The following is a 20,049-nucleotide window of genomic DNA, read 5'->3' on the forward strand; positions in this document are numbered from 1 at the left end:
CGCTATAAGAGCTTTAGTAGAAGGTTATTCTTATTCCATTGTACCCTAAGTACTGTAGCCCTACGAGAGCATGGAAGGGGCATCGGCTGAGTCATCAAGATTGGCCCCAGCGCCGGCAAGAAAAGGGAAAAAAAGGGTGAAGCTTCACGGCGATCGCGTGAGCAAGCTTAATCGAAGAATACAATTGCTCTAACAGATCCCATTCTCCTTGGGATCCCAATCGTCAAATTGTCTTTCTTCAGGTGTGCGAGCCTATTGCGGGCCCGAAGGACGACCCCGCGGGTCCCATCGTTGACACCGATCCGTGCCCCTCCTCGAATTTCTTTTCTTCCATCTCCTCCACGCGCATTCACCATGGCGACCGCAGCTGCCCCCGAGTCCTCGCTCCTTTCCCTCCTCTACCGCTCGTACCCGGCCGCCATCTCTCCCGATGCCACCGAGCCCGATTACCTCCACGCCTCTCCCAAGATCTTCCCCACGGTGAACTTTGGTGAGGCGGATGACGCAGAGATCAAGTCGTGGCTGAACACCGTCTCTGGCCTCAAGAATGCTCAGGCCAAGAATGATGAGGCTGTGATTAGCACCATCCTGGCCCAGGTGAACACCCACCTGGCCTCGCGCACCACCCTACTCGGTGCGAAGCCCTCGGTCGCTGATATTGCGGTCTATGCCCTTCTCGCTCCCATGGTCGAGAAGTGGACGCCCGAGGAGCGGACGGGAGAGAAGGGCTATCACCACATTGTTCGTCATGTCGACTTTGTGCAAAACTCCAAGCTCTTCGCTCTGCAGATCCCCGAGGAGGAGAAGGTCGTCATCGACGTGAACGACGTCAAGTTCGTGCCCAAGCCCGTCGACCCCAAGGAGGAGAAGGAGCGCAAGAAGCGTGAGAAGGCCAATGCCCAGAACCCCGATGGTGCTGCTGCCGAGAAGCCCCTCGTCGTCGGCAAGGGTAAGCCCGAGAACCCTGCCGCTGCTGCTGCCGAGGCCGCCGCCGGTGCCCCCAAGACCAACAAGAAGGAGAGAAAAAGAGAAGAAGGAGAAGCAGCCCAAGGCCCCCAAGGCCCCCGCTGCCCCTGCCCTTCCTCCTTCGCCCTCTATCATCGACCTGCGCGTTGGCCACATCCTGCGTGCTATCAACCACCCCAACGCCGACTCCCTCTACGTTTCCACTATTGACTGTGGTGACGCCCCCGGCACCGACAACACCTCCCTGGATGAGGAGACTGGCAAGACCGTCCGCACTGTGTGCTCCGGTCTGAACGGCCTGATCCCCCTCGCCGAGATGCAGAACCGCAAGATCGTTGCCGTCTGCAACTTGAAGCCCGTGACCATGCGTGGCATCAAGTCCTCCGCCATGGTTCTGGCTGCTTCCCCCCGCGTTGCCGAGGGTGAGGACTCTCACGCCGGTCCCGTCGAGCTCGTCAACCCCCCTGCCGATGCTCCCGCCGGCGAGCGTATCACCTTCCAGGGCTGGTCCGAGGGTGAGCCCGAGAAGCAGCTCAACCCCAAGAAGAAGGTCTGGGAGACCTTCCAGCCCGGCTTCACTACTACCGAGGACCTCGAAGTCGCCTTTGACAGCAGCGCCGTTCCCGTTGCCAAGGAGCAGGAGGGCAAGCCTGCCCTCGGCAAGCTGGTTACTGCTTCCGGTATCGTGTGTACCGTCACGAGCCTGAAGAACGCTACCGTGCGGTAAAGGGGATGCTCAAAGGTCGCCTGGATACATCATACAAAATCAAAACCAATGTCACTCGATTGCATACCCACGAGAGATGAAGAACAAATGGCAAAAAATGAAACCCTTTATAGTACCGGTATAGTTGTCCATATGTTAAACGAGGAATGAATTGCTTCAATTACAGTCAGCCATCTTTTATGGTAGGAGTCTCGATCCGGTCGAGGGCGATAGGTATAAAAGAGGCTTCGCTTCTATGAACAAGTACATCTACAATATGTGCAAAACAGCAATAACCCCTCCTTCGCAGATTTGGTCACCATTATCATCCCCTAATAGAATTTCACAGTGTTCACGAACGCACACCTCTCATGAAGGCGACGCAAAGCCCAAAGACGGACCTCGCTGGTCGAAAACAACGAACAGAGCCTTGAGGAACACATCACCAAAGATCTGCAGACTCGAGCCCTGATTCGACTGGATACCGCCGTAGCACACTATGAACGCAACGATTAGGTCAACTCACTCGACATAAAAGTCCATACTGCAGGAGACTCACCAGTTTCACCAGTCGTCGTATTCTTCCCAACCTCCGCAAAGCTCACCAACGAGCCGGGAATAGTAGCCTGGTACTTATCACCCAGCGCAACAGTCAAACTAGGGAGACTGGCCGAGCAGGGGTAAATCCAACCGCTCACACTACTGGAGTACGCCGCGTTCTCAACCTCCTTATAATAAGCCGTGACAACCTCCGGGCTCACCAGCATAAGCGAAGTGCCAGTATCAGCAATAGCCTTGGGCACCTGAGTAACCTTCTGCAAAGACCCACTCCCAACAGCGAAATAACCCGCGTCGAACTGCCAAAATCCGGCAGACGAGTCAACGCTGACATTCACCAGGGAGCCGGTATACTTGCTGGAATCGACTTTGCCAAATTCGTACTCGCCCACTCCATCGCTGCGCAGGCGGGCTGTTAACACGGGCTCCTCGAGGTCGGAGGCGATGTTGTCGAAGAAGGTCTTTTGCGGGCCTGGGTCGAAGGTGTTGATTGAGGAGAAACCAAGACCGACTAGGCCGTTGGAATTGGTGTCTTCGACGAAGGAGGAGGAGACGGTTGTTGGGAGACCGAAGGTTTGGCTTGTGACGGTTGCGCCGCCGATGTCGACGGTGTCTTGGGCGAGACCGCCGGATGCAGATGAGGAGTCGCCGTAGCTGATTTTGAAAGTGCCGCCGTCGACTTTCTTGTAGGTGCTGGACTTACTGGGGTCGTAGACTGTGCGGTTCTGGGTCATGGATGATGGGAGTTCCGAGTTGAAGACCCACCTATGAGGGGGGAGATTTCACGTTAGTGATAGTTTCTTCAATGAGTAGACATGGAGCATGATGACGTTCAACATACATATCAGCCGATCCGGTATCAAAGTCCATGGTAATAGTTTGGCCACCAATCGTAACGGGCGAGACGAATTCAACATCACCTTGCACCGAGGTCGCACTGACGGCGCCAGTCTGATCAGGCTCGGCGGCGGTATTTTGATTGGTATTCACCACGGAAGTCTTGAGGTCGAAGGGCTCAAAGTCGTTTAGAGTGATATTGCTGAAATCAACGGGCGTAATGCCGAATTTGCGGAACGCTTTGCGCAATGCGGTAGGTCCGTGAGGAACGTAGTCACTACGCTTGAGACGTTCGATCTGGAAAGACCTGCTTTTCCGGGCCGGACGGGGAGCTGGCGCAGCCAATGCATCGAAGCTCAAGGAAAGGAATAGTAGAATCGAAAGGATGAGATGCATCTCGTCTGATTGAGCGACTCCACAGGAGGTGATCAAATCCCGATAGTATCAAAAGATGGGAATCCCAAAAAGAGGGATGAAATTAATGAAAAGAAGGACTCAGTAAGCCACCAGGGCTAGAAAGAGAGGATACGGTCTATACTGCAGCCGGTAAGAATGAATGCGATTGTTATAAACACCACAAAGGAGCGTGTGTGCCTTGAAAAAACAAAAGGCTGCAGCCTCGACCGTGCGAAAGACAGCAGGCAGAAAATGAAAGTGAAACAGGCAAACAAGAGAAAGTAGTAGAAGAAGAAAAGGGCGAAGCAACGAAAGAAGAAGATTTAGATGAAAAAGAGAAACAAATCCATCTATCAACAAAAAAGAGAAACACTCCCGACAATCCCGAGAGGAAAAACCGTTGTAGATCTATAAAAAAGGGGACTAAAACAATTAGGCAATAAGAAAGCCCTTGTTGACCACCACCACCAACCCCATCACAAAGGGCACGGTGTATACGTACTGTGGGCTGCGTTAGCAGCTGTAGTACGTTTCTAATTTTTGGCCACCTTCAGCACATCCCACCTATCAGCATCGCAGCAACAGAGGCAGGCCCTTGGCCTCTTGCTCGGCGCGCTACCAAGCCAGCGCCATGGATACGCTACGACGGGCATTGTGACAGCCAAACCTCCCAGTCAGGGGCAAAACTCCGGATAGGGCTACTTGCAAAGCTCGGCGGCTCATTTGTCTGTGACCGTGCAGTGTCTTGGGGTGTTTTGGATGTCCGGAGTGAGTGGGGAACACCTCCTGGGCGCCTCAAGGGCTTTTGACAGGCGAGACCACTCGGCGTCGGTAGTTAGCCTATGCAAACAACTACGGAGCATAGCTTCGTAATTCAGCCAACCACGCTAGCTGGAAAGTTAGCCTGTTGATCCTGAAACAGTTCGGTGCGGGTAGACGGCCAATGAGCTTACTCCCAGGCGTTTCCCCTTGAAACGGTGGGGAACCACGGAGATGGTTCAGTATGACCTATCAAGGACCAAGTCGCTCTTTGTCATTACCAACCACTGTGTGTTCCCCCTGTGACTTGATATTAACAGGTTCACACTCATGCCTTGTGCGTTCTTGGGTTGCATATCTGATGTTCCCGTTGGGCTCGACCGAACCTCTTCTTGGTCGGCGCCAGCCGAGGTGACTCTGCGGGCCAATCAAGTAACCTTACTGGGTTAGTATGAGCTGTCACTCCACAGTTAATATCGACCGGAGAATGCTGCGACAAAAAAAGAAAGACACCAAGAAGAATAAATTACTCCATGGACTCACCTCGGGCGACTAGATAATTCCGAAGGTCTGTAATGCCTTTTCTTTCTATGTAGGTCTGGACTCTAATCCTGGTCGATGCGCCGCCGATCGATGCCGGTGTTGCCGGATCAGCGTCTATAGATCAGAGATCTTCCAGGATGATCGCACCGGTTTAACCATATATTTAACTGTTTCGGGTAACATTTATGGAATCGGAAAGCCCCTGTGGCCTCTGAGGTTGGGTGTGGTTTACTCTCGTTTTGTTGGAGGCTACCCTCCAGTATAAAATCCTTGCCCCGGTAGTTTCATCCACGCTATTCAGGCGACAGTGCAAGTCAGGGTGTTATATAGTGCTCTACGCATCAACCAGAGTCACTAATTTTTAACGCGAGGGGAATTATTTCAGAAGTACGAATACAATAAAACCCGATCCAGAGCGTCAAATTGACGTCGAGGACACGATGTTTGAAGGGCGGGAGATACTCGGTAAACTATTTGTGACATCGGCATATAAGCGACCGCCATACTCGCCGTAGACAAGACCCATCAATTCAGAAGCAACATTTCGGTGGTAGTATGGAGGACGGTAAGTGTTTGCATTAAAAGTATTAGAAGTCTCGATTGATACGGCCGTTCAATATGGGGGCCATACGAGATGCAACGTCCCATCGCGGGGAAAAGGTCAGCAAGCAGCCAACGGCGCAGTCAAGTCGCGTAACTTAGCTGTAAGGACACAGAAAATGGAAGGGTTAATATGATCGATGGAGATGGAGCCCACATCGATGAATATGGTGAGATCGTATTTATAAGGGACCTAAGGCGGGATTAGCAACTACTCAACAGTCCATTGCAAGACAAGCGCATCTTCATTATAGGGGGGTCTATTTTGCATATAAGTTAAGTAAGCTTGGCCATTATAGATATATGGTTAATGCAATAAATTACCTTGGTAGCTAGGAAGGATCAAGTTCATGATTGATCATAAATCTAGCATTATAGCATAGTGGTCGGTTGAGGTTTGGATGAAAAGTAGACTATATTCAAGGATATACGCACATGCAAAACAGAGCTAGTATTAGAAAGTAGGCAGGAGGGTAAAGTCTCTTTAGTGCTTACTACGCAAGATATATATAGTTATACTCTATATATAAGTAATTATACGGTCGAGGCGTTAATACTAGGTGACCCCCAGCTCGAGAGGGGAAAAAAAGATATATAAGATATATAGGCCCGAGCACTAAGAGATCCTCAAGAATCAATTAATGTTATTGCCTTGTTGGTGACTTGAACAAGAGATTGATTTGTAATGTACAATGTTGCCTTTGGCACATCCCACCCTATAACCAACTCTGTTGGAGCATTCGGAAATTCTGCCATCTCCCACCTGGCCCTTGGCCTCTTGCTATTGAACTGTCCACTTATGATCTCTATCCCTTTAGAGTCAACTGAGCCTCTTTCTCACAGTAGGTTGAAGCGGGAAGAATCTATAATATGCCTAGCTCGGTGACTGGGACGGAATTCGGTACATTCGGCACCTTTGAGCTTTATTACACTCACCCATCACCCCAGTATATATCCAAACGTTTGATCTCCTCCATATGGCCTGCTAAGTCTGTAATACTATTGGTCTTTCCTTAGCCCCAAGTCCTCCTCTGATGGTCTATTTATCGTGTTCTTCGACCTCTCTGTTTTGGCTAGACTTTTGCTAACGCACTTCCTCGTTTACTACCCTAATTCGTTATAATATATGTACGTATGGTCGAGGACATGAAGTAGGTCCGTGTGGAAACTCCAACCCACTCTATGTAGGCAAAATCTGGGAATCCACACATCAACTGCCCGGGTGGTCTAGTGGTATGATTCGCGCTTAGTATGTCACCCTCAGAATCATAACCTTCCATCCAATATTTACTAACAGCTTCTCCAGGGGTTCACCCAAAGCATTGACTGCGCGAGGTCCCCGGTTCGATCCCGGGCTCGGGCCTAGTTTCTTTTTTTCTCTTCATTTCCTCTCTCGATCTATCTTCCAATCTTGTTTTAACTTTGGATTTTCTTTTGTGCATGGAACGGTCGAAATTCCTGGTAATCACGTGATGCATAAGCCCTAACCCCCGTGGTTGTTCTCTGTCTGGTCTGGTCCATAATGCTACGCTGGTTGGAAGGCCTGAGTAGCACAAAGGGATATTGTAGAGCATGATTACCAGGCTTAATTTTCCCTTGTTATCTAAAAATAATATTGTTTATATTTCAACTACCAAAGAAGCTTACTTGACTTCATATAATTAATTACACCTATAGCAAAAGCCAAGCAATTGTCCACTAAAAGACAAAAGCGAAGAGAGGAAAACACTGCAGGGGTTCTGGACAATAAGCTGCTCACTCCCTTAGTTTATTGGGCCCAAGTCGCTTTTCTTATTAGAAACGAAGTATTTATATTTTCCGGGAATGGAATGTAACCCTCAGTGAAGACCCGGCCGACTATATAGCCGTACTGGGTCGGAGATACACCCTTCCCTACATTCCGAAGTCCAGGCATGAAAAGACTAATTTATATTCCATTTGACCCTGTAGGTTATAATGCCCTTCTACGACCGCTTCTCATCCATGAAATAGCCTGGCTCTACATCTTCGCAGTGAGACAGTATTGACCTCCATGGTATGCCTATGCAGCGATCGGTACTCCAAGTATATGAAAGCTCCATGGGAAGGTCCCAGGTCTGTCTCTCTACATCTCAGAGTCTTTACAGACGATCTGTATCGCTTGCTGCTCAACTCTAGATCCAGACAGGAGAGGAAAGTGTAACGACATAATTATACATAGAGTAACGCAATGTTTTAGTGTCATACTCTTAGAAGTGCCTCAAGATGAAGAAAGATACGGACTCAAAACGAAATCCAAGTACCTAAATATACAGTTGTACTATAGAATTTATCAATTCAAATTCTTCATTAGAACGTGTATTTCCATGACTCATTACACATAACTAAGAGATAGCATGATCATTAAGTTACAAATTTAAGCGCGCTGCGATCCACCAAGGGTCTTGGATCCGTCAAGGTCCGAGTCCACACGAGGGTCAAGCTTGTTAGCCATATCACTCTTGTGAGGACCAGCAGTCTTCTTGTGCTCAAGGCCACTGCCAGCGGTGTTGTAGCTGCTACCCGCACCGGCAGCGCCGGCACGCTGAGCCTCTTCGAAGGTCTTGGTAGAGGTAGGACCGGCATTGCCAGAGATGGGGATCACACCGGCACCGCCAATGCTGCCCTTGTGCACATCCTTCTCGAAGCGGCCGCTGTGCTCCTTGCTGAGGTCGCTGTCCACGCGGGGGTCAGCCTTGTTGGCGAGGTTGTTCTCGTGGGGGCCGGCGGTCGAGCTGGCAGGGCCGGTGGCGGTCGAGTGGGTGGCAGCGTGCTGAGAGCGATCTCCCAGGGTACCGTGGTGGCCGGTCAGGCTGGTCGTGCCGGTTGAGCCAAGGCCGGTAGCAGCGGTGTGAGAGCCGTAGGCAGCACTGTTGTCACGGTCGCTGTCAACACGGGGGTCGACCTTATTGGCAATATTGCTGTCGTGAGGGCCGTGGTTGGAGGAGCGGTTTGACTCGTGGTGGCCGTAGGCGCCTGCAGCAGCACCGGCAGCAGCCCCAACACCCAGGCCGGTAGAGTGGCCGGTGGAGTGATGGTGGGAGCCGTGAGTGCCCATGTTGCTACGGTCACTGTCAACGCGAGGGTCCATGGTGTTGGCCATGTTGCTGTCATGAGGGCCGTGGTTAGAAGAGCGAGTAGACTCGTAAGCATTGGCGCCTGTGCCAGTAGCCATGCCGGAACCGAAGCCGGTAGAGGAGGTGTGGGAGCCTAGGCCAGTCGAGGTAGTACCAGCGGTGGTGTAGTGAGCACCGTGAGTGCCCAGGTTGCTGCGGTCACTGTCCACACGGGGATCCATGGTGTTGGCAATGTTGCTATCGTGAGGTCCGTGGTTGGAGGAGCGAGTAGACTCGTAGGCATTAGCACCAGTACCAGTAGCCAGGCCAGTGGAGCCAACACCGGTGGAGGTAGTGTGAGCGCCATATGCAGCACGACCATCACGGTCACTGTCGACACGAGGGTCGACCTTGTTAGCCATGTTGCTGTCATGGGGACCATAGTTGGAGGAGCGAGCAGAGTCGTAGGTGTTGACGCCAGCACCGGTGACTAGAGGCTGAGTGGAAGAGTGACCAGTGGTCGTGGTATTATGGGTGTTCAAGTTGCTGCGGTCACTGTCGATGCGAGGGTCGGCGGCATTGGCAATGTTGCTGTCATGAGGACCATAGTTGGAAGACTTGGTCGAGTCGTGGTGGGTGCTGGAGGACTTGTCACCGTGATCGGTGAGAGCGTCTTTGACCTTGTGGATGATGTTCGACATGATGTATGAATGTATGAATGGAGAAAATGTGTATGAAGGAAGAGTGGATTTGTGAAGAGGTCGCAGAAGAAGTGTTGCTTTGAATAGTTTGTTTGATAGTGAAAGACGGAAGTTCCCAGCAACAAACGAGAGTATATATAAGGCTTTGACAGCTCATGACGCTATCAAGCCCCCGAATCATGATAAGAGAGATGACGTTGTATCATACAAGGATATAGTTGGCAGCATCAAGAAACGGCGCCTTGTTGATCCGTTCATCTGTTGAATTGTGGGGAAGAGGCAGCTAGTGGCAAGGAACCGGGCCGCGATGTCATCGCGTAACGTCATACCCGACCGCCACTTACTATACTACTTCGACAACTGATCACCATCAGCCCTATACCTTATGCATGAAACAGGCTTAGATGAGAAATGAACGGCGATTGAATATTCTAGTTAGTTCTAGTACGATCGAAAATCATGACCCGCGAAAATTGAAGGGTCTATACTGTATACTAAAGTGGTTGCTCTCCGATGCTCTCCCGCGGCATCTACAAAGTGCTACAATCCACCTGAAACCAGCGTACCAAGGGTCTCATGAAGACCGTCGATCATTAACAAAAAACTGGAGAGAGACCAGGGAAACTACGACATAGTACTTCTGCTAAAATTAGATAATAGAACTGAAAGTGATAGCCGTGCCAAATTGTACTACCCCACTATGCGGAGGATTAGATCATAAGCAGGCGAAACCGGAACTTTCAGCCACAGTTGAGCTGCTATTATTCGTTTCCAGCGAACCTCTCAAAACCGGAATCTAGCCTTAATCCCTGAGCTCGAATCACCCTCTCATGGATCTGCAGCTTGGCGACCGTAAATGATGTATTACTGTGTAGCTTCGTCTCCAATTATAATTTGCAACGATGATCACTTGCGCTCGAGACTGGTCGATTCCATGTCTCTAATGGAGCGCACACCATTCCGTAGCTGGACATATGTTGTAAGGAGCTAGGTTGCCATGTTTTTGGCATCTCAGGCATGAAGGCCCAGTGGGAAATACCTCTAAAGGAGGATAGCTGAATTGTGGCGTAGCCTTGAAATGCTAGCTCTCGACCCATGGATGATACGTTGGTCTCAAACATGTTTGCCCGATGATGAAGCCCTTGATTCTATATGGTAATTGTCGGTAAATGCTCTGCAAGCTATGACCGCAGAGCTCGAAGTGGTTCACCCATATTTTGAGAACCGGTGGAAGGTTTGCGTATACATGGTTGCGTAGTGCAATTGTGCATCCTCCACCCAATATATCATAGCATGAGAATGCTGCTAAGATGAGCGAACCATCTTTTCTGATATATCGAAGTAGCCTAGTAAACTGTTCTAATTTTCAATATTGTGCAGTGCACCGGGTCCCTTGTATGTCCTATGCGTAGTCTAAAACTATATTCTGCCTCTCGGTACAATAGAATGTAGACCATACGAGTTGTATCTGTCGATGGAACATCACAATTAACTGAACTCAAAGCTTGAGACCATACAGATTTTGCTGATATTTTAGGACTGCCGTGCATATCGCACTCACAAGATATTTATCGCAGTTGTTGGGTAACTTACATTCACCAGTTAAGCTAAGGTAGTCCTTCTGCTTTATGAGGTATCCCTTTCCACCAACGGAGCTAGCCTCAGCCGTGTGCCTGGAGACCCAATACACAACACCTAGAAGTCCAGATTGAAGCTAGAGATGATGCACGTAGTTAACTAAAATGTGTTCATGACATACACTAGGAGTAAAGGCCTTTATTATGTCCTAGTAGGGGGCGCTTGGTGTAGAAACTGAACAGAAATATTTCTTGCACAGCTTTTACAGGTCAGTTAGTCCTCAATTGCGCTATTATATATCCAGGCTTCTAGCGGTCTCGAAAAGGAAGCCAGACTGTTAACATGAAATATGTTAATATAGCTCTTTCTTTTCCTTTTTAGGATTCTTCAACCCAAAAGTATCGAGCCTCTACAATGTTCAACGGGAAAAAATTGAGTCACAAATGAAGCTCGGAGAATTAGCAGGGCGGATCGACGCTCAAATGCATGCACAATTGCTGCACCAAACAGTTGAATTAAAATCGAAATCTGATCACCACTAATTGAAATTTAATTGTATCAAATTGCCGCTCTTAATAGGTCCTAAGGTTGCTGCTATTAACTCCGGGGTAAGGCAATCTAGATACATGGCCGATATCGGCCTCCGAAGTATCCTGTCGATGTATATAAATATAGAAAAGCAAACCAGCAAATTAGATACATCCTGAGTCTATTTTTAAAATATGGAGGACTTCAAAGGCGCTTGTCTCTGTCGAGGAGTCCAATTTACTCTGACTGGTCAACCACACGGAGTGTTCGCCTGTTACTGCACCCATTGCTCTATCAACGCTGGGGGACCCAGCCAATTTGTTAGATGACCGTTTTCATTTACTTATTCTCTACTTCTGCGAAGACAACCAAGATTGACGAGACCAAACTGACTCCAGATTAGGTTGCCAGGTTCACTCGCACTCAGCTCCACATCCAAGACCCACAGAAGCTTGTCTCCGTGTTTAGTATCACGTCCGGCACGGAGAGCGGGCATGCCAAGGAGAAGCATTTCTGCAAAATTTGTGGATCTACACTATGGACTGTTCCATTGAAGCATAAAGGGGATGTGGTTATTGTCCGTACTGGTCTATTGGAGAATGGGTCCGTGGGAAGGCGTCCAATTCTGAGATTACGCTAACTATGTTCTAGTTTGACTACATTGACACCAAGCGCCGAAGTATTTACAAAGAATAAGCCAGAGTATTTCGCGGGTTGCTCGGGTCTACCGGAGTTTTCTGGGATGCCAAATCTCAAAGAATAGGGTTCTATTAGCTAGCTTATCGGTGGATGAAATTCTTATCGATTGAATCTGACATTTCGTGCATTTGGCCCCTTGATCGAATCCTCGAAATAATAGGTGACGGAACCTACCTCTTGAAGAACCCCCACCAGATCTTGCTGCAGTTGATATTTTACGAATCGTGGGGGTAGTTAGTTCCAGGGGAAGTACTAGCTTAACAAGTTAAATGGCTGATGGATATTCTCAAATGCTCGTGTGATTCATGGTATCAAATAAAAATCTATATCCAAACGCCGTTCCGTCGAGTTCGCCTTAGCCTCATGCAAAAGCGCTGTAAAGAGAAATATATCGTAAATGAAAACCCAAGAGAGACCTCAACCAACCATTTCCTCGGGAAGGACATCATCTGGGTTCTCCCCAACCGCCTCGCCGACAGCACGGACAACACGCTTGATAGCCTTTGAGGCAGGGCTATCTGGGAAGTTGTCCACAAAGCTCTCGCCGTAGTCGCAAGCCATACCCACCCTAGGATCCAGAGGTACAGCCCCAAGGAAGGGAATTCCCATCTTCTTGGCTAGTCGGCGGCCACCACCCGTGGTCTTACGGAAGATCTGGGATTCGTGTGTGCAGTTGGGGCAAACAAACCCAGACATGTTCTCCACCAAACCGAGAATCTTAATGCCAGCCTTGCGGCAGAAATCGATTTCCTTGCGAACGTCAAGCAGAGACACCTCTTGCGGGGTGGTCACAACCACAGCACCATCGACGCCGGATTCCTTTAGTAAAGAGTTGACGGACAAGTGCTCGTCAGAAGTACCGGGCGGGGTATCGACAATCAGGTAATCGAGCTCGCCCCAGTCCACGTCCTTCAAGAACTGCTTGATCAAGCCGTTCTTTTTTGGACCACGCCAGATAACCGCATCATCACGATTGGGCAGCATGAACTGTACGCTCATCGCACCCAGGTTATCCGTCACCCACACCGGACTCCAGCCGGCATTGCTCACGTGAATCGTCTCCGTCTCCACGCCCATCATTTTGGGGATAGAGGGCCCGCAGATATCGGTATCCATGACACCGACGGTCGAGTCGGGGTTCGCAGCGAACGCATGTGCCAAAAGGGTGGTGAAAGTCGACTTGCCCACACCTCCCTTGCCAGATAAAACCAGGATCTTATGTCGTATTTGCGAGAGACGCTCGGTTATAATTGGAATATCAGGGTCGGGACCTTTGGGTGCGGAGGCGCAGATTTGTTGGTTCGGACAGCCAGCACAGGCATCGCCTTGGCCTGCTTGTTCGGATTCAGGACCGGGACAGTGCTCTAAGATTAGTGTTAGAAGGGGGTTCACAACAGACTTTGTCCACACGATCAAGTACGTACCTGGCTCTGGGGCCACCAGGTTTGTCGGCGCCCGTTTGGTATGCGCAGTGAGGGAGGCCTCCACGGCCGACTCCTCAACGAAAGGGGCCATCACTAGTCAAGGTGTGAGGTTTTCGAGAGAGTGATCTGGCTGGAGAGTAGTCCAAAACCCCCCGGTGAAAGATGATCAAGAAGATAATCGATGGTGGCGGAGATGGTGCTTGATAAGCGGGGATGACTAAATTGGAGACGCCGACACCGGGATTGGCTGGGCGGGGTTCTCGAGGATCCACGTGATCTACATGATGCCCCTCTTAATTATATTGTTCCTTAGTTTGGGATTGCTCATATACATACCTTTACGTCCGAGTAAATGGACAAAGATCGGTTATTCCATAGATCTACAGTCTAACAATCTTCACTCCCTCCCTTTTTTTTGTTGCGTATGCTTTTGCCTATTTTGGCCCCTCGGGCTTGTAACCCTGGAGTCATTAGTATTCTTATGGACATTTCGACCACTATGAAGTTCGGTGGTTTTATTCATCAACATCAACACTCTTTTTCTTCTCACTTTTGCATTACTCATTTTTGGTTCCATTGCTCTCATTTGCCCTGGCATTTTTCCATAGCTACATAGGCCATTACTGTTGGTACACTACAATCTGGCTTCTGGAAAGCTATTCTTATCTGGTCTGCCTATCTCAATCTCGGTAATTAAGACGTATAATCATATATGATATCCCATGCGACAGCAAGTGGCGTGCCCATATTTGGCACTCATGGCTCTGTTTCTCGCGTTTCTATCCTAAACTGATTAATGCTAGAAATTATTAAATAATTGGATATTCACGAACAAACTACCGAACAATTGACTCGAGTTATGTACAGAAAATCAAACAGGAGGATACGCTCGTAGCCAACGGGCAAGTTCACAGTGACCTTCCTTTTCCGCGTAATCCGCAGCTCGATCACATACTGTCCTCAGTGCTTCTTGTTCTCCATATGCGTTTAGAAGCAATTGCACCATTTCCAGATGGCCGCGCTCTGCAGCTCCATCAATTGCCTTTCTCCCGTTCTTTGGTGCAGCTGGCGCACATACATCTGCCCCGCATTCAAGTAGTCGTACAGTCATCTCGAGCATCCCATTGATGGAAGCTGCTTGAAGCGCAGTAACACCCGAGTTGAGCGCTGGTAGAGCATTCACATCCGCCCCATGTTCCAGGAAGAGATCGGCTATCTTTACGTGATTTTTCTTGATGGCCTCTTGAAGTGCTGTTCCATATCGTTGGCCCGCATGAGCATTAATGGCAGCACCATGGTCGACCAGAAAACAGCAGGATTTAATATAACCCCGACCAGCTATCCGTTGAAGGAGAGTGCTTCCATCCGTGGAGCGAGAATCCAAATCTGCCCCTGATTTCATGAGAAGCTTCATAACGTCCAGCAAAATTTCTTCGTCGTCATAGACGTCCAATGTAGGTAATACATTCCATCCGCTCTGGGTCACTTTGCAATGAAGAGGCGATGACAGTGACCTTGTTGTCTCAACTATCAGTTCACAAACATCAAGGTATAAGTCTTCGAGGGCAATTTCTAGCGCTTCTTCCCACCCAGAATAAATTTTCAAGTCTTTAACATTCGCAAGAAGGAAGTTAATGAGGGTAATATCTGACCCATGCCCTATTAAATATATCAGGGCGCTTTGCGACTCAGCTCCATAAGAACTGGCAGTTGCAAGAACATCGGCACCATGTTGCACCAATAGATTCACCATCTCCTCATTACGGTTGGAGATAGCCCAGCCAAGAGGGCTCAGCAGCTCTTCAACAAAACCCGCATAGTCCTCTGATTCTAGTACCTCAAATGGAGTGTCATCGACCTTTGCACCGTGTTTCAAGAGGAACTCAACTCCCTCGAACCAGTCCATACTGGCAGCCGCTCGTAGAGGTGACATCAGATCACAGTCCCCAGTTGGATTGACATTTGCGCCATGTTGCACAAGTATCTCGAGAAGCGGCAGAGACTTATGCTTTGCAGCAACCACAAGAGCGGTCGATCCCATCTCAGTTGCTGGGGCGTTGGCATCTGCTCCAAGGCTAATCAAATCTCTCACCAATCCGATATCGCCACGCACAGATGCAGCTTGGATGGGTGTCAATCCTCCCAGCGGCGACGGGGCTACGTTTATATTCGCCTGGTGAGCAAGCAAGAACCCTGCAATAAGAGGATGGCCGTTCAAACATGCCGCCTGTAACGCAGTCATCCCCAGCTTCGCTCCTGCTGGAGCATTGATTTGCGCTCCTGCGACTTGAAGCATTGACAAAATCTTCCAGTTTCCACTTTCCGCTGCCCCTTGAATTGCTGTTCGGCCGTTGAAAGCCGCAGGGGAGGCATTGACATCAGCACCACTTCTCAGAAGAAGTTGAGCCAATTGAAAGTCGCCCAACCTTGCTGACATCTGTAAAGGTGTGTCGCCTATATCTGGTGCTACCCGGGAATCAGGAGCAACTCCCATGAACAGCAAAAGTGTGACGATGTCCACATTTTGACATAAAACCCCATATTGCAGGGCAGTATATACTGTACGCTCCTCATCATACCTAGGTGTAAAATACAGTGGCCTATTGCGGTTGAACCGGTTTTCTTGCCAGTGGCAAATGACTTCAAAGTCAGGACGTATGGAGACTGGGCAAGCCATCGCAGATGCTCCTTTCTCCAGCAGAACTCGGAGAAGAGCAAGATTGTTCACTTTAGTAGCAAGCTGAACTGGAGTTTGACAAGCCATCCATTCTTTGTGGTTGAAGAATAGAGACCATCGATGATGCCGTAGAAGTTCAACATTAGGGACGTTGACGTCCGCTCCAAATTGGACGAGATATTTAGCCACCTCCAAGTGACCCTGCGAAGCTGCGGCTTGCAAAGCTGTCCCGCCATACCCAGGAAGGTAAAGGTCAACTCTAGCTCCCGCACTCAGAAGCAGCTTCACGGCTCCTAGGCTACCATCCCCTGCTGCATCAATCAGAGGGAACCCAGGCTGCTCATTCGTGATGAGGTTCTCTGGATCGGCACCATATTTGAGGAGAGTTCGTAGAATCGGAAGGCGGGATTCCCACTCAATCTTCCATAGCCAGCGATTCTTCTTGACCTTAGGTGGGACCCCAGCTTTACAGAGTAGCTCAACCATAGCCTCGTGCCCTTGGCACACGGCCGTTGAGAGGTGTTCAGCCCAACGTTGACTCTGAGAAGAAACATCCTGTAAATGGGCCCCGCATTGGATTATACTGCTAGCAAGACGCATATCTCCGGACTCAACTGCGCTGCAGAGGACTTTTCTTGCGAAAACGTCCCTTGAAAGTGACCCCGGCCGACACAGAAAAAGGAGGATATCAGCACCACATTTACCAACAATCCAGTCACAGATTACGTTGATGTCCCATCCACAGAGTAAGTTGTTGGTTGACAAAAACACGAAGTGTTTTAAGAATACTCCGAGGGCCGAAACAGGAGACTTATTCTGTAGTGTCTTCAGCCCGTTCAATGAACCTTGAGTCTCCATATTTTCAGGCGGAAGATAGGTATAAAGCTCGCTGTGGACCTTGGAGAGGAATGGCGAGCCAAGCTGCGGCAGATCGATGTTGGATTGAGACGAAAGCCCCTTTATGGCCAGCTCCAAGGATGTGTCAGGGGTTGAGTAGGTGATGCTTCTTTGGAATCCTCCCGAAACTAGCCATCTCGTCAGTTTCCAGCACTGATGATGGAGACGATGTATATTCAACATTTTGAGTATGATTAAAGAAAGACACTAGCAGCGCATTGCGAAATAGGTTGTAAGTAGCAGCGAAGGACTTACCCAGTGCTTGTATTTCCTGCGCGTAATCGTACCAAGGAAGGTTACGAAGAAGGAACATGCGAGATATGCCAATTGACTCTACCATGGGCGTAGAGACAGTGATATAATCTGGAAGAACAGCTTTTTCAGAGCTGCACAAACTCCTACTCAAGGGAACGTGCCGTGCAATTTCTTTGTCGAGTTTTTGACGTGTGATCTTGCGGCCGTAGAAAGCGAAATCACTATCTTTGCCCTCTTGGCTTCGCTTTCGCTTCACAGAGGAGACAATGGCCCAGTCACTTCCAGAAGAATACTTCCTTATGCCCCACGATCCCAGCTTGCTGTTGTATTGGTTTACACTGGGAGCAGCCATGACAACGTTAGATTTCGGTTATTCAGATGGTCGTCCAGGAGAACTAAAATAGTACCTAGCTCGAAATCCGTATTTCTCTTCCATATGCTTCATTGTCCGGTCCAATGAATGTGCCAAATAGAAAGAGATGATTTCTTCCTTGTGTTGATTCCATACATTGCCCGCGATTCGGGGTGCTTGTGCTGGCATTGTGAGAGAAGGCGCAAAGGCAGCCTGATAGTACAAATTTCGATTTCAGCCACGAGGGATTGCTTGGAGAAGAATTTTTCTTCCTGCGGCGCAGCCATCTTTATACCCCGGTCGCAGCAGTGTTCAGCTCGAGGCAATGTCATATACCTGATTGGCTGGTACCCAATTCTGCTTCAGGGGCGCTACCCCGATACAAGACCGACTTAATGATTGGTTGACCCCCAAATCCGAGGACGGAATTTGGTCAAGGGGCACCAACTCGCGTCTCGTTGGGGCTGCTAGGGCTAAGTACGGTGTACAGCTGTCTCATTTACTTCTTCTAGTATATTCATTTATTTATTCCTTCTCTTTTTCTCGTTTTTGTTTTTATACAAAAGTACCGCTATTGTGCGGTTGCCACAATTTGGTTTTCTCACCTGTTTCCCCCAGGATTTTGCAAACCTACAGAAGCCAGAATCTGGTTTGACCCCTAAAATATATAAATTGAGTAGCATGGAGCCGTTGATAATTCTTCAAAGAGCATCCAAGATGCCATGGTCGATAGACACAACACTATCATTGATTTCGCTTTTCGTCACTGGAAGCTCGTCCCTTCTTGCGATCTGGGATCGCGTCATACATGGTCCCAAGAGGACTTCTTTCAAAGGTCAGGCCTGTGGAGCGCTCAGAGCAACAGTAACCAACTAACCAACCGGCCTCCAGATTCCAGCACCGAACCTTTGGTCGCCAGAGGGCTACATCAGCCGAACAATGCCGACCTAGGAGTTCTACTCGAGTCAGGGCTCTATAGCCAGAGTCTTCAAGCACAACTGGTTTGTCACCTACTAAGCAGGTTACTTCATTTCCCAGAAAGAATCTAACACCACCTAGGGTTCTAAGCCAAAATTGATTCGCACAACGCGATCGGTGTAGTAAATTGTGCATCTGTGGCTGACAGATATTTGTTCCGGTTTTATCTGTAGACTTCACTGGGCTGTGCCAAGGTTGACGGGTCGCCTGAGGCAAGCTTAGAGGTGGAGAAGGGGGAATGTAGGGAGCCTCATTGTTTGTGTGGCTGTGCTGTGGTGTGCTGGGATGGATTTGGTCAAGCTATGTCGTGGCAGTCTCTTTTGTGTAGAATAGGAAGCCGTCCTCGAGAGATATCCGGGGTTAAACTATATAGATTACTGTCTGGAAGCCAGCCAGGGGTTACGCGGACTCTAGAGCTAAATAAACCAGGTTTCACATTTTGGGCGATCAGATAATCTTCATGGACAGTGCTCAGCTGCGCCAATGAAACATGTATACAATTTCCGCTCTGTTAAATACCACACGATTACGGTAAGCCTAGTGGGCAACTTGAGAGAAAAGGTTCAGTGTTAGTGTCACGGAGATTTCCCATGAAACCAACTAGTTATTGTCGTCGTCGATAAATCTCGGGACTATTGGATTGCTCTATTATCTATTCGTAAATAAATCAGCAATAGACATGGCCTCGGGTCGCAGTCCGTTTAAGAAGACCGAGAGAAGAAGAAAACCGATGTCGTTGAAAAGGAAATGAACAAAACCGACGCGCCAAAAACTAACGCATAAAACCCTTTTGGTGATCTAAAGAGACGAAGCGCTTGACGGCTCTAGGGCGAAGTGCGCTGAATATAAGCTACAGTTGATGGGGGTTAGGGTCTCTCTAAGAAGTAGAAAGGCTAACTTGATGTTGAGATGAGAGGATGTCCTAAGGCCCGCTAAGGGACATGCGTTTTGTGGCCGCTTTGAATTATTACTTTATCCCTCTATCTATCTGAAGACTAACGTCTATCGTCTGATGACTTAGGCTGGAATGTTCTTCGAGTCGGATATTAAGAAGAATTGAAAGTAATAAAATGCTATGAAATCGACTTAGCTATTAAACAAGGGCTCTCTTCGCTAAGCATGGATCCTTTCCAGATATCACGGATTTTACTTGACTAGGCTGCCGGTCGGCTGAATGGCCATGCCGCAGGTACCATCTTTTTTTCATTCGACCTCTGGCCCTGTGAGAACTTAAGCCACGGTCGGAATCTTGATTTTGCGTGCCCCTAATGCAAGGTGATCAGCGTGTCCGTGTCCTAGCCAGTCCCAGTCGCTTCGATTCCTGCACTGACGCACTAATTTATGCAGTCGGAGGGTCAGACGAAAAGCGGGGGGTCATACCTGCCTACATGACGATACGACTGGCTTATAGGAGATGAACAGAGGGGGCAATGCAAGAATTCAGTATGGAACTATTCAAATGGTTGCAAGTCCAATATCAATCTTGCGCATTGACAACGTTACTAGCACTACCGATGTAGG

At 49.0% G+C, this 20,049-nt stretch overlaps 5 protein-coding genes across 5 annotated transcripts; 1 reads left to right on the forward strand and 4 right to left on the reverse strand.

The window, feature by feature from the left end:
* Positions 1–354: 354 nt before the first annotated feature.
* Positions 355–1,693, forward strand: N7496_007207 (putative cofactor for methionyl- and glutamyl-tRNA synthetases; the record flags this gene model as incomplete). The annotated part of the gene is made up of 2 exons (XM_056700136.1): positions 355–994; positions 1,029–1,693. The coding sequence occupies 2 exons, from the start codon at positions 355–357 to the stop codon at positions 1,691–1,693; spliced, it is 1,305 nt and encodes a 434-aa protein (XP_056555549.1).
* A 348-nt stretch (positions 1,694–2,041) lies between these two features.
* On the reverse strand, positions 2,042–3,463 carry N7496_007208 (pepsin-like aspartic protease; the record flags this gene model as incomplete). Its single annotated transcript, XM_056700137.1, has 3 exons — positions 2,042–2,169; positions 2,232–2,995; positions 3,072–3,463. The coding sequence occupies 3 exons, from the start codon at positions 3,461–3,463 to the stop codon at positions 2,042–2,044; spliced, it is 1,284 nt and encodes a 427-aa protein (XP_056555550.1).
* A 4,297-nt stretch (positions 3,464–7,760) lies between these two features.
* N7496_007209 (uncharacterized protein) lies at positions 7,761–9,140 on the reverse strand (the record flags this gene model as incomplete). Its single annotated transcript, XM_056700138.1, has 1 exon — positions 7,761–9,140. The coding sequence occupies one exon, from the start codon at positions 9,138–9,140 to the stop codon at positions 7,761–7,763; it is 1,380 nt and encodes a 459-aa protein (XP_056555551.1).
* A 3,222-nt stretch (positions 9,141–12,362) lies between these two features.
* On the reverse strand, positions 12,363–13,460 carry nbp35 (Fe-S cluster-binding ATPase; the record flags this gene model as incomplete). The annotated part of the gene is made up of 1 exon (XM_056700139.1): positions 12,363–13,460. One exon carries the CDS (start codon positions 13,458–13,460, stop codon positions 12,363–12,365), a length of 1,098 nt encoding a protein of 365 aa, XP_056555552.1.
* Positions 13,461–14,240: 780 nt separating this feature from the next.
* N7496_007211 (uncharacterized protein) lies at positions 14,241–17,126 on the reverse strand (the record flags this gene model as incomplete). Its single annotated transcript, XM_056700140.1, has 1 exon — positions 14,241–17,126. One exon carries the CDS (start codon positions 17,124–17,126, stop codon positions 14,241–14,243), a length of 2,886 nt encoding a protein of 961 aa, XP_056555553.1.
* Between the last annotated feature and the right edge of the window lie 2,923 nt (positions 17,127–20,049).

This window comes from Penicillium cataractarum (assembly GCF_028827025.1).
Source record: "Penicillium cataractarum strain IBT 29864 chromosome Unknown utg000005l, whole genome shotgun sequence".
In the NCBI taxonomy this organism is placed as follows: domain Eukaryota; kingdom Fungi; phylum Ascomycota; class Eurotiomycetes; order Eurotiales; family Aspergillaceae; genus Penicillium; species Penicillium cataractarum.